The 12,821-nt window shown below is 54.7% G+C and overlaps 1 protein-coding gene across 1 annotated transcript in view; it reads right to left on the reverse strand.

The window, feature by feature from the left end:
• The window catches only part of DSCAML1 (DS cell adhesion molecule like 1), a 327,133-nt gene that overhangs the window by 37,519 nt on the left and 276,793 nt on the right, over positions 1–12,821 (reverse strand). Inside the window, exons 21-24 of the mRNA XM_050921872.1 lie at positions 7,861–8,014; positions 7,382–7,499; positions 6,918–7,081; positions 5,746–5,844 (exon numbers count right to left, since the gene is read on the reverse strand). Of these exons, the coding sequence (XP_050777829.1) occupies positions 5,746–5,844; positions 6,918–7,081; positions 7,382–7,499; positions 7,861–8,014 (535 nt within the window). The remainder of the gene's footprint in view (positions 1–5,745; positions 5,845–6,917; positions 7,082–7,381; positions 7,500–7,860; positions 8,015–12,821) is intronic.

The raw sequence follows: 12,821 nt of genomic DNA on the forward strand, positions 1-12,821 counted from the left end.
GAGAGGCTATAAAAGGAAAGCCAGAATTAACTAGCTCCCTTGGGAACCTGCTAGGAAGTTGCTTCTGTCATTGAATGCTGCCTCTTTTCGTATGATTAAGAGTATTAGGAAACACACCAGGTCCTAGATGAATAAACCTGTTACACTCCCATCAACAACGTGTCTTAAAATGGCTCTGGGGGCTTTATTGGGGAGTGAGGCAGGCTTGCGTACACACACACAAGCAGTTGTTAGACTTCAGTGAGGTGAATATTATTCTGAGCTGATCCCCGTGCAGTCCCAGAATATGCACAACGAAGAATCACCTGTCAAATGCCTAACGCATAATCTATTCCAACAAGGCTCGAAGGCCTCACTTCCATAGGTGTGTCAGCAAGTCATTTGTTTGGGAATCTTGTGTAACACACACACACTATGCTGCTGTTTAACAGTAGGCTTGTCTACACAGAGAAATTGACCCATATAGCTATAGTGGAATACCAACACTGTTACAGCTTGGGCCAGCATAACCCCTGGCTTCGAACAGAGTGTCCTGTGCACACAAGCCCTGTGTTATGTGTCTGTTTACACACTGAGCAAACAGACATTCCCAGTCTGAAGGACTTATTTCAGAGCTGGAGAACTACAAAAACGAGATTAACACAAGTCCCTAAGAGAGAGCACAGTGTCGTTCTCTCCTCCAACAATCTGCACCGAATTGAACGCGAAATGTCTGCCAGTCCCTGCAGCTTTTAAAATGTGGTGCAGAGAAACCTCCAGGGTCTGTTTGCAAAGTGTCTGAGCAGGTGCTCCTATTTCTGCATTCTCTGATAACTGCCTGTGTGTGCAGGAGTCACTGGTTTAGGGACTACATTCAGCTTGGTCACCATTATGTAGGGTGCTGTAGCGAAGCGAAGACTCTCAGGTGCAGCGCCTCCTGCTGGTCATCTTAGAATTAGCTGTTTTGGAGCTTCAGAGCACCCCCTGCTGGCCAGTGCCCCTCTACCTCAGGGTTCTGCCCAGCTGTACCCCCACTCTCTGGGTCTCCCCTCCCAGGGGAACCCCCCAACCCTCTAACCCAGGCATCTCAAACAAGTGGCCCGCGAGGTTCTTTTCTGCGGCCCGCAAGCTCCTCGCAGCCCCCTCCCCCTCCCCCAGCATTTCCCTAGAGCTGCTCTGGCCTGCCCTGCCCCCAGTGCGCACCGGGCCAGATCCTGCCCCCCAACCTCCTCCAGAAGTCCAACCCCCTGCCCTGAGCTCCTTGCCTGCACCCTGCCACAGCCCTCCTGCACCCCAACACACTGCCCTGAGCCACCTGCCACACCCCAACCCCCTGCCATACCCTGCACCCTGACCCCCTGGCCTGAGCCCTCTGCTGCACCCCTCACCCCTCCTGCACCCCAACCCCCTGCCCAGAGCCCCCTGCTGCACCCTGACCCCCTGCCCTGAGCCCCCTGCTGCACTCTGCACCCTTCCTGCATCCCAGCCCCCTTCCACACCCTGACCCCCTGCCCTGAGCCTCCTGCCACACCCTGCCCTGAACCCCATCGCACCCCGGATCCCTCCTGCACCCCAACCCACTGCCCTGAGTCCCCTGCCACACCCCTCCTGCATCGCGATCCCCTGCCACACCCCTAGCCCCTCCTGCACCCCACACCTCAACCCATTGCCCTGAGCCCCCTGCCGCACCCCTCATCCCTCCTGCACCCCACACTCCAACCCACTGCCCTGACCTCTGCCACACCCCTCCCCCCTCCTTCACCCCACACCTCCCCCACTGCCCTGAGCCCTCTGCCACACCCCTCCTACACCCCAACCCCCCTGCCACACTCCTCCATCCCTCCTGCACCCCACACCCCAACCCATTGCCCTGACGCCCTGACGCACCTCTCACCCCCCCTGCACCCTCTGGGGGCCCGGAGGGGGCAGAGTTGGGGTAGGGGTTAGAGTGGGGGCAGGGAAGGGGTGGGAAGAGGTGGGGCAGGGGCAGGGCCTCATGGAAGGGGTGGAGTGGGGCCAGGGCTGAGGGCAGCGGGGGTTGGGGGGAGGTGTCAGTAATGCGGCCCTTGGGCCAATGTACTCGTTCTCATGTGGCCCTTGTGATCATTTGAGTTTGAGACCCCGGCTCTAAACCCACCTCGCCTCAGTGGCTACTGCCAGTCGTCATCTAGCCCCCGCTCGCTGGGGCAGACTGCAGTGTAATGGCCACTCATCATCGGCAAGGGGTTGGGACCTGCTGCCTCTGCCTATTCCCAGGCTGTATCTCTGCAGCCCCAATACCTCCGCAGGCCTTCACAAGGCCTCAGCCTGGGGAGCTACCACGCTGGAGCTCCCCAGCTCCTCTTGCCTCTCCCCAGCACTGCTCTGCCCCAGCTGCCCTGCTCCCAGGCAGCCAGGTCCTTCTCTCTCCAGTGCTAGAGAGAGACTCCTCTGCCTTCTAGCCCCACAGGCCTTTCATCAGGGCCAGCTGGGCCCTGATTGGCATGACCCCAGCCGTGGCTGCTTCTCCAATCAGCCTAGGCAAGTATCTTAATGAGTAAAACCTATAACTCCCAGGATGGACTTCAGATTCCTAGGGCTCAATGAACTCCATGCATAGCTACTGCAACTCTCTCTAATGGCAATCTAGTATGTGGCTATTGGATTCCCTGCTTAGGAAATTATGAGAGAATCTATAGACAAAGGAATGTTTGCTGCGCCAGATAATGCAGGACTGTGCTTGACTTCACAGATGTTTTTGGTGATCTAAGATGTTGGAGTTGTAGCTGAACGATCCTCTATAGGACCAATACATGTAATACCCACAGGCATACACTCATCTCCACTAAACACAGTGCACAGTTACAGTTGTTGTTAGACACTCAAAAGAGTGAGAAAAGTCAAAGGTGGCAGCAGGTGTACCTGACGCATCAGGAGCATGGGGTTCATGCCAACGTCTGCGTGTAATGAGGATGACTTACTGTTGCCGTGGGAATCATAACTCAGAATGTCTTGACATTTTATATATGCAAATCTCAACCTCCGTGTTGCACTGACAGGTTTATTTATTTTTGCATTTGCATTTACTTTCGCTCATTCTTAAACAAAAATAGAATAGGAAGAGAGGCCCATGTTTGTGCAAATGTCCGTCATGAGTTGAATGAATGACTATTCAAATGAAGGTAGTAATGTTCAATTGGACGCTCTCAGCGCCTGTGTGATTTGACTGTCTGACAATATGTGATCTCAAGACTGAGGTACAGGTAAGTGCATTTGTTTTACTACAGACAGACCCACACAAACTCAATGGCAACCCAGGTGGAACTGTGCAAAAGAGAGGGAAAGATGGTCTTGTTAAAAGACACGGTATTACCATAGCACCTAGACGTCAAAACTGAAGCTTCATTGTGCTGCCCAAACAGATACACAATAAGAGACGGTCCGTGCCTTAAAGAACCTACAGTCTAAATAGACAAGACAGTCACATGGTGGGAGGCGAAACTGAGGCACAGAGAGGGGCAGGAACTTGCCTAAGGTCACCCATCAGGTCGTTAGCAGATGGGAGCAGAACCCATGACTCCAGGCGGCAGTCCAGGCTCTATGCACAAGACTGCACGGCCTTCAAGCAGCATGGAGATCTGGGTTCTGTTACCACCTTTGCTACTGACCATGTCTGTGACTTTGAGCCAGTCACTTTCCCTTTCTGCACCTTCGTTTCTCCATCAGGATAATGGAGAAGTAATGCTGAGCTGCCTCTCGGTGTGGGTGTGCGGCTGGATCCATTAGCACTGGCAGGGCCCAGAGACCTGGCATGTAGGGCAGAGGCAGAGTGTTGTTATTAACATGCATGCACCCAGGGAAGCCCTATCCCAAACAAACTCAAAGCTCAGCCAGTATCAGGAAAGGTTCATGGATCGAGGGAGCCTGGGCCAGCCCCCTGACCCGATCCAGGGCCAGTTCAGAGCTTGGGGTAAAAACTCCATCCCATTTGCAGCAGCATGTGGCTCTAAGTTGTAAAACCAAGCAAATCTCAGTGGGTTTGAGTTTTGGATCTTCTGCTCCCAGAACCTCAGGGGAGCGAACCCCACACCGAGCAAAACCCCAGGAAAGACTTGCGCCTCTTCCCCAGCATGAGGGTGCCCGATTCTGTCCAACACTGGCCTGCAGCACAACCTGACACGGCTCTCCCTCAACACCCATTCCACACAAGACTCCTATCCTGCCACTTCCCGACCAGCCCCATCAGGTGGCGCTGTCCCCCCCTGCAAAGCCAACACCAGGGAGCTTTGCAGAAGGAAGAGCCTGGGATGGGGCATTAAACCAAGCTGTGCAGTCCCGCTCTGAAGGCTCATGCCACGATTGGCCCAGCCTTTAGTTATTTATTGATGCTTTATATGCAGCATGTTTTTAATATTTCTAATCCAATTATACCCAAATTTATCAACAGAGTCCATTGAAGTGAAAGGCTGCTGGCTGGGGCGATTTGCTTGTAATTACTTTCATGCTTTTAATTAATTGTAAGTGAGGTTTCCATCCCCCCCACCCCAGTCTGCAGCTGTTTCAACATATTCATTCGATGAATCAGAGCAGAAAGGAAGCTTCGGAAAGCCAAGAAATTCCCAGACCTCTCCAGCCATTCAAGGTCTGCGGGGAAGGGGAGATGGAGGTAGGAGATGAGCCCTAGTCACTCAGGGCCTAAGCTTCGTAGACGCCCAGCAGCTAGAAGAGATCTCCCAGGAAGCCAGAAATAGCAATTAGCGGCTTGGCTTTTACAAACCGCTTCAGTCCCAGGATCTTGTAAAAACACTTAACAAGCCATTTAATTGAGACTTGCTGCCCCCCTGGAAGGTTGGGAAGCGTCACCCTTACAGAGGGGGAAAGTGAGGCACACAGATTAAATAATTTACCAAGTCAGTGGCAAAGATGGATGTAAAAGCCACGAGTCCTCCTGGTTCCCAATTCTTAGCCCTAAGCCATAGACAGATGTTCCTTCTCAGAGCCAGGACTCGCCATTCCCCTGCTCTAACCACTAGACTACATTCACCTCCTGCAGTTGGCCGTAGAACCAGGAGTCCTGACCCTCGATTCTCAGCTCCAAGAGTGGACCATGTGCTCTTCCCAAGCTGAACCAAACTGCTGCCTACCCTCAGACACAGCCTTTGTACATCTCTGCTGCAAACTGAGGAACTCTGGGCTTTGTGTTGGGGGCACAGCAGTGTGAAGGATATGGCATCTCCAGCCTTCTTCTCGAGCAGCAACTGACCACCATGGGAGTCACGCAAGGGTCTCCTTTGAAACAAGGACGCACGCCATTGCACCTTGCTTAACAGACTTCTCATTAATCCTCAGAAGGCCAATCTGGATCTACAGTAGCTAAGCCCTAATGTGCTAGCATCCGGAGCTTCAAAGCCACTAGCCCTTCCCTCTTTCAGACCACGTACCTCCATCTGGCTTTGCAGCCCCAGTGGCAAAGCAGACCCAGCTGCTCACACATGGTAGTCCACCCCCAGCCCCTCCCAGAAAACTCTGCCGTTCCTGTGTCTGAGCTTGACATTGCTATCTCCCCAGCCCCTTCCTGAGAAGGGCATGCAGAATTCCCCAGAATTTATGCCACTCCCTCTCCTCCCTTGGCCATGGCTGTGGAGCACACGCCAAGCAGAGCAGAAGCCCTGCTTACAGAGGAAATCTCAGCACCCTAAACCCTGTCACTCAGTATCACAGCCCTACAGCTGTCCAGCCACACACAGCTCATGACACTCCCCAGTCCCTTGCCCTGCCCTGCCTCACCTCTGATGGAGCTACCACCGTTGTCCCCAGGAATCCAGGCCAACGTGATGGATGATGCGGAGGTTTTAGATACAGTCAAGCGCGGCTGGTCCGGGGGAACTAGATCAAACAAACAGCACAAAGTCACTGAGTGCATTTCACACCGGAACCAGAGCCAGGCATCTGCACCTTTATAGGGTTAATTTCAAATACAAGTCCCATGCCCATGGACAGCCTTTGTGCACTGAGCCCCACTTGCCGAGGGATGGCCCTCTATCCTTTCATCCAGTTGGGAAGAGACATGGAGCTTCCCAGCTTCACCACACTGTGGAGAAAAATGTAATGGTTGGATCTCTGAGGTTCAGAATTTGGGAGCAGTTTACAGGGTGTTCAGCCAAACTGAACATGGAGGGAAACTTTTGCATGGAAGTTTTTTTAATTCCATGTTTCAAACATCCCCTGGCAACCCAAACACCAGCCTTGGTTTAATGCACAAGACCCAAGAGCAAGATGGTCCTGGAAAAGAAAACAAAACAATCCCATCTCACCTCCCTGATCCAGGGTGAGTGAAAAGCAAAGTGTAACAACAGCATCACTAGCAACTGGTCAACCAGACTCCACCCTCCCAGTGTGCACAACTTCATGGCTTCATTCGCGTCAACACAGGGAAGGAAACGCCTGGGACTCGGACACTGGGCTGCTTCTGCTCTCACAGAGGTATTACACTGATGTAACTCCATAGACTCCGGGGAGGCTCGGCTGCATGGACACACCAGGCTATGAGAGACCAGAACCAGTACAATCGGTACATTGCCGGTGTGGGCACTTTCACTGGGCCAAGCGGTGTTCGGATGGGCTCGTGGAAAACAATTCTCAGGCCCATGGACAAAACTCATTTAATTGTAAAACAAAACTTGACTCAGGACAAAGTGTGATTGGCTTCAGGCAACAGTAGTTTTTATAAAAGGGAAGACTGCCCAAGCAGGGAACTGAAACAACTGCATGTGACTTAAGTGGCCAATCACAGAGCTCCAACAACTAATTCCAAGCTCTGATGAGCTGAATGAACAAACCCCGTGGCCGAGATGCATCTGCAGAAAACCTCTGTCCAGCCATTTCCAGCAACAAGCAGATTTGTCATGATGGGCAAAGGCAGAAAAGGGCCAAGCACGCCAGGCTGGCACAGGCCTTACCTTGCACCAGCAGGTTGATGATGATGGTATCAAAGCCCCAGGTATTGGTAGCGGTGCAGGTGTAATACCCAGAATCCTCTGCTTTCACCGAGCGCAGGACCAGCGTGCCGTTGGCCTGGATCAGCCGGTGCCCGTCCACTGCCACAGGGATGGCAGAATCCTCGCTGCAAGGAACAAGAAACGCCAGCAGCTCATCAGCATAAATCCTTACTCGTGCCTCCCAGCAGCAAGAAGCTCCCAGAGCCTACAGATGAGGCTCCAGAGAGCGTTGTCCCAAGAGCCCAAGCGCCACCCGGCCGCTCTTCCGTTCCACAGGCCAACAGCCAGGCAGCGACCCCAAATGAAAGATCAGCTCCTCCAAGAACAAGGACCTCTGGAGCTTTTCCCTTTTGCCACCTCCTTGCCACAGGATCAGGGCTCCTCCCGAGAGGCTGCCCGGCGGGGAAAAGGTGAGCTTTAGTTACCTGTCCTTTGTCCATTTAATGGCAGGGGCTGGCTCCCCAACCGAATTGCACGGCAGCCTCACATCCTTCATCCACGGAGTGGTGACGGTGCCGCCGAAGGAGATGATCTTGGCTGGGGCTGTGGGGGAAAGGGAACATCCGTCTGGCCGGACAAGCCAGGCACACAGAGCCTGCCTATCCCACCAGTGCAGACCCCACCCTGTTGATGCCGCAGAACCTGCTCCAAGTCAGCGGGCAGACACAGTCCTGGAGACGAGGGGCCGACCCAGAGCCAGCACCAGGGCACGTGTCAAACCCGAGCCTGGATCCAGAGTGTGCAGTGAGCGCCCCAGCCTCTACACTGAGCCAAATCTAAATGCCAGATGACCCTTCCCCCTGGACTCTGTTACTCAGACAGAGACCCAGCTCCCCTCCAATCAGCCCCACTGCCCCCCTACCCCAACCCATCTACCCACCCCACCCCACAGGTCCTGCCGCACCTTTCCCAGCAGGCTCAATGGTGACCTTTTCACTGATGTTGCCGCGTCCTGCCGAAGTCACGGCCGCCACCCACAACATGTACTGCTGCCCGCGGTTGAGGTGGGCGATGCGGTAGAAGAGTTGCTCGGGGCTGGTCTCATACTCGCTGGGGGCCTGGCGGGGGGGAGGGGAGGAGGGGACGCAGCTGGTTAACCAGGACAAGGTGAACCCCCCTTCATGCACCTCTTCCTGCCCAGGCTTTGATGCAGCCACCAACCCCACCCCCAGCCCCAGTACAGCCACACAAGTGATAGCAACAGTCTGGGCAACCTAACCCCTGCTCGGATAAGTCCTGGCTTTAAGGGACCACCCCAGATTATCCTTATGTGACGGCCACCATCTCAGCTGACCCCAAGGATCAGACAGGGACCTGCAGAGATAAACGCTGGAGCTTTTGCTAATGAGCATAGACTCCGCTGCTAGTGCGGACCAACCCACAGAGATCGAGCACAGAGGGACAACCTGTAACACACCTACATGTAGGGAGTGAGCGGGCAGGCACTCCAGGAAGGGCTGTTTGCCAGGGAAGTTTCCCAAAGAAGTGGTGGAAGCCCTAGCAGTTTGGGTATTTTTATCTACATTAAGCAAATTGTTATGTGTTATTTATTACAGTGCTCTTCACGATCTCTGAAGTGAGGGCTGCTTTGTCAAAAAACCTTCAATGTAAGAGTGGATGGGTCCAAGGGGTTCGGAGTGTGGGAGGTGGCCCAGGGTAGGGCAGAGGGTGGGGTGTGGGGGTGAGGTCTCTGACTGGGGGTGAGGTCTCTATGGTGGAGCTGTGGATGAGGGGTTTGGGGTGTGGGAGGGGCTCAGGGCTGGGGCACAGGGGTGAGGGCTGCAAGGTGGGGCCAGGGATGAGGGGTTCAGGAGGGGGCTCAGGGCTAGGGCAGAGGGTTGGGATGTGTGGGCAGGGAGAGGACTCTGGGGTGGGGCCGGGCATGAGGAGTTTGGGGTGCAGGCAGGCTGCCCCGGGGCTGGGGCCAGAGGACTCCCCCCAGCCCTCTCCCTGCCAGCAGTAGTTAGCTCTGGGGAAGGGGTCTATCTCCCCGCTGCTGGCAGCAGGGAGCCCGGGGGCCAGGGGAGAAGCCCATAGCAGCCCTGCAAGCCCCAACTTGCTCCCCCCGCAGTTGTGCCCACCCACCTCCGTCCTCTCCAGGTCCCTGCTGCGTGGCACTTTAGAGCAGCTGTGCGGCTACTTATAGGGCTGCACAGCTTAGAGGGAACTTAGGGAGCTGCACTTAGGGTCGATGGGAGCTGCCACTGGCTCGCAGGCCTTGCAATGCAGAACACAGATTTATTATCCGAATTATTGTAGCAAGTGCCCCTTAATCCCATTGTGCTAGGCGCTTTATGCAAAGGGAATAAAGAGACAGTCCCTGCCCCTGCCCCAGTCTCTGCCATCTCTAACATTAACAACTCCCGACTAATGTCCCATGTAAGGTACGGCCCCAAATCCCTGCCTTTGCTTCTCCTCTGAACAACCCAGGGCTAGCAACACTTGCTTCTCCAGCCCCATGACGCACCTGCACAACCCTGTAGTTCAGTTAACAGCACAGCTGCAGGGGCTGGGGGCGCTGCCCTCACAGGTGTTCCCCTCACCTTGCGCTCTGACCGGCTGGGAGCACAGAGCACAGCTTGTAAGGGAGCAGGGCAGCAGCAGCTGCTCCCGGGGACCTCCAATAAAAGTCAACATTCAGTGGCCCAGCGCCTCTCCCCGTTGTCTGCGTATGTCCCCAAGGAGGGAGGATTACAGCAGGCAGGCAGGCGAGACATGGGAAGGTGGGTGTGGTCAAGTTCTGGAAACACACCAGGCCTCTCGCTGGTATATTTCAAAAAGCTCATGATTTTTATATACAGGGAAGCTAGCAAAATATGCAACCCCCCTGCTGCCACATCCCCACATCCCCTTCCTCTGGAGGTAGAAGGGTAGAGATGAGAGAGCCACCCCCTGTCTCACAATCACTGGAGAGGCTGGGTACACTCAGAGCAGCTCTCTCTCTCTCTGTGTTGGTTTCCTTGGCTCCAGTTTCTGAAAGCTAATTCAGCTCCGTTTGGCATTTCTCAATGCCAGTGTAAACTGGCTGGTGTCGTCATTTCTCCAAGGAGCCCAGTTCCGAGCTTCAGGAACAGATGGTGGCATCGGTGTGATGTGTTCCAGCGATATCACACTTCCGAGAGCTCACGGCCCCTCCTGCAGATCTACAGCACAAGCAATGGAGGCTGGGAGGGCAGGAGCTCATGATGCCCCGATGGACCCTCCGCAACAATGTGCTTTGTGACTGCTCAGCGTGAAACGTGCAACAAAATATTCGCCTCATCCAGCCCAAAATTCAGTATAAAAAATACTGACCCCATGTTATGGCTCCCCTCACTTCCCACGCTCAATTCTTTGTCCCCCTCCCACTGGCTGTACGGCCTCACTAACCTCTCTGCAGAGCATGCAAAAATGCTGGCGCCAGAGACAGGTTTATTTCCAAGAAATAAATGCATAAAATCACCCCACCCCCAAACCCACTCCACTCACATAACGAGCTGCCCCAGTGCAACAATAACTGCCTCATTCACATTTAGGACTAGCCCTGCTCCTGCGCCCTTGGGACATCAAACAGACCAGAGAAGAAAAACTCAGTGCCAAGCCAGGTTTCCAGTTGTTCTCTCCCATGCAACAGACCTCTGGAAAGGAAATCAGCAGAGCAACATAGCAACCACAGGACTCGCTGCGCACACAAGAGAACCATTTGGGAGCAGCAACTTCCAGGAGCTTGCACTAAGGAATTGAGGGCAATCTGGGGCAAGAGGCATTCCTGATCTTGCAGGAAGGGAGGAGGAGATAAGAGATGGGGAGTTGCTCTCGTTACCCATTCGTTATGAGTAGCAGTACTATGGTGCACCTAGCAGCTCCAACTGAGATCAGGACCCATTGGGCTAGGTGCTGGAGACTAAGAGGGAATCACTGCCCCAAAGAGCTTATAGTCTAACTAGACAAGACAGACCAAGGGTGGGAGTGGGACAAACACAGTGACAGAGCTGGTATTAGAGATCAAGGCTCCTGACTCCCAGGGTACTGCCTTATCGACCAGGCCACACTGTCTCCCTCTCCAATTCTTCCCTGAGGGAGGGCTCAGAGAAGAGCAGAATCACTTTTGTAGGCAGCCCCTGGCATGAGCCACCAGAAGGGTGAGAAACTATGGCTGGACTAGGGGAAACAGAGATCCTTGATGAGGAGCCGCATGCAATGCAGTGGCTGTTCTCTGCTCAGACAATGCAGCCAGTGCGTTACAGCCGCTGCTCCTAGCAGTGATAACAGGGAGAACTCACAGGAAATCCAGCGTGCAGAGGCTCTAAGAGATCTATGGCCACATGCAATGTTAGTCTTGGTCACCAATGAACCCCCAGGCACTAACACTCAGGCCCTCCACTTCACAGAAATGACATGCCTCTGACACTAGAGCTAAACGAGAATCTTTGGCTTTTACCTCACTAGGGACGTTTCTCCCATTTGTGGGTGAGCCAGGTGAGGGCAGGGGCACACACACACGCACGCACGCACACACAGCCAGGGCCGGTGCTTCCATTAGGCGACCCTAGGCGGTCGCCTAGGGCGCCAGGATTCGGGAGGCGGCATTTTGTGCACTCCCCACGGGGCGCGCGGGAGCTTCCGGTTCTGCTCCCGTCGCACCGCCGAAGGAGGACTTTCTGCCGATGTGCTGCGGAAAACAGCAGCAGGCAATTGAGCATCCCAATGACTGCTGCTGTCGCCGGTGGAATTTTGGCGGCGCGATGGGAGCGGAACCGGAAGCTCCCGCGTGCCCTGTGGGGAGCGCACAAAATGCCGCCTCCCGAATTCTGCCTAGGGCACCAGAAACTCTGGCGCTGCTCCTGCACACAGCACATGACCATGTGCAATGCATACCGAAGTCATTGACTCTGGGGCAGTGAACCTGCTCCAGAAAAGCCCCCTAATGAACAGGGACTGTGCAACAGCGCAAAGACTCACCTGTGTGGCGCCTCCTGCTGGTCGTCTTGGGAATTAGCTCAACTCCAGCTCCGGAGCACCCTCTGCAGCCGGTGTCTTACCTGCCACTGGCCCTGTGTCCCTCCTGGAACCTGGTGCCCTTTACCAGGGGAACCCCCAACCCTCTAAACCCAGCGTGCCCCAGTGGCTACTGCCAGTCGTCATCTAGCCCCCGCTCGCTGGGGCAGGCTGCAGTCTGTCATGGCCACTCATCGTTGGCAAGGGGTTAGGACCTGCTGCCTCTGCCTATTCCCAGGCTGTATCTCTGCAGCCCCAATACCTCTGTAGGCCTTCACCAAGGCCTGCAGCCTGGTGGTTTTACCAGCTCCCTTGCCCTTTTCCCCAGCACTGCTCTGCTTTGATACCTTGCTCCCAGGCAGCCAGCCCTGCCCACTCCAGGGCTAGAGTGAGACTCCTACAGCTCCTGGCCCCCAGCCCTCTTATCAGGGCTGGCTGGGCCCTGACTGGGCTGGCCCCAGCTGTGGCTGCCTCCCCAATCAGCCTACCTTGGCTGCTTATAACTCCTGTTCTCCAGGAGTGGGGCAGCCGCCCCACTACAAACTGGCACAGACTTCCTGAAACCAGAGGGGGCTGAGTGCCAAGCTGGGATAGAAGGCACCTCCCAGGGCCATTGCTCCTCATCATCACGCCACCATAGGGGAATGGAAGCACTGCTCTCCCGACTGTCAAACAACCAGGGGCCATCCACCCAGCCCATCATCGACATGTCGTTTGTCTGGTGTGCCAGTCACAGAGGAAGGGAAGGGCCGTGGGGGAGAGGGATTTCAACAATTAATTGTCTAGTCTATGGAATGGATATTTTGTTTCTCTCTCTATATATATATACACACACACACACACAGACCCATATACGTAAAAACACTTACGTGTGCATGTGTATAAACA

Source organism: Gopherus flavomarginatus, chromosome 13, assembly GCF_025201925.1.
Source record: "Gopherus flavomarginatus isolate rGopFla2 chromosome 13, rGopFla2.mat.asm, whole genome shotgun sequence".
Lineage (NCBI taxonomy): Eukaryota > Metazoa > Chordata > Testudines > Testudinidae > Gopherus > Gopherus flavomarginatus.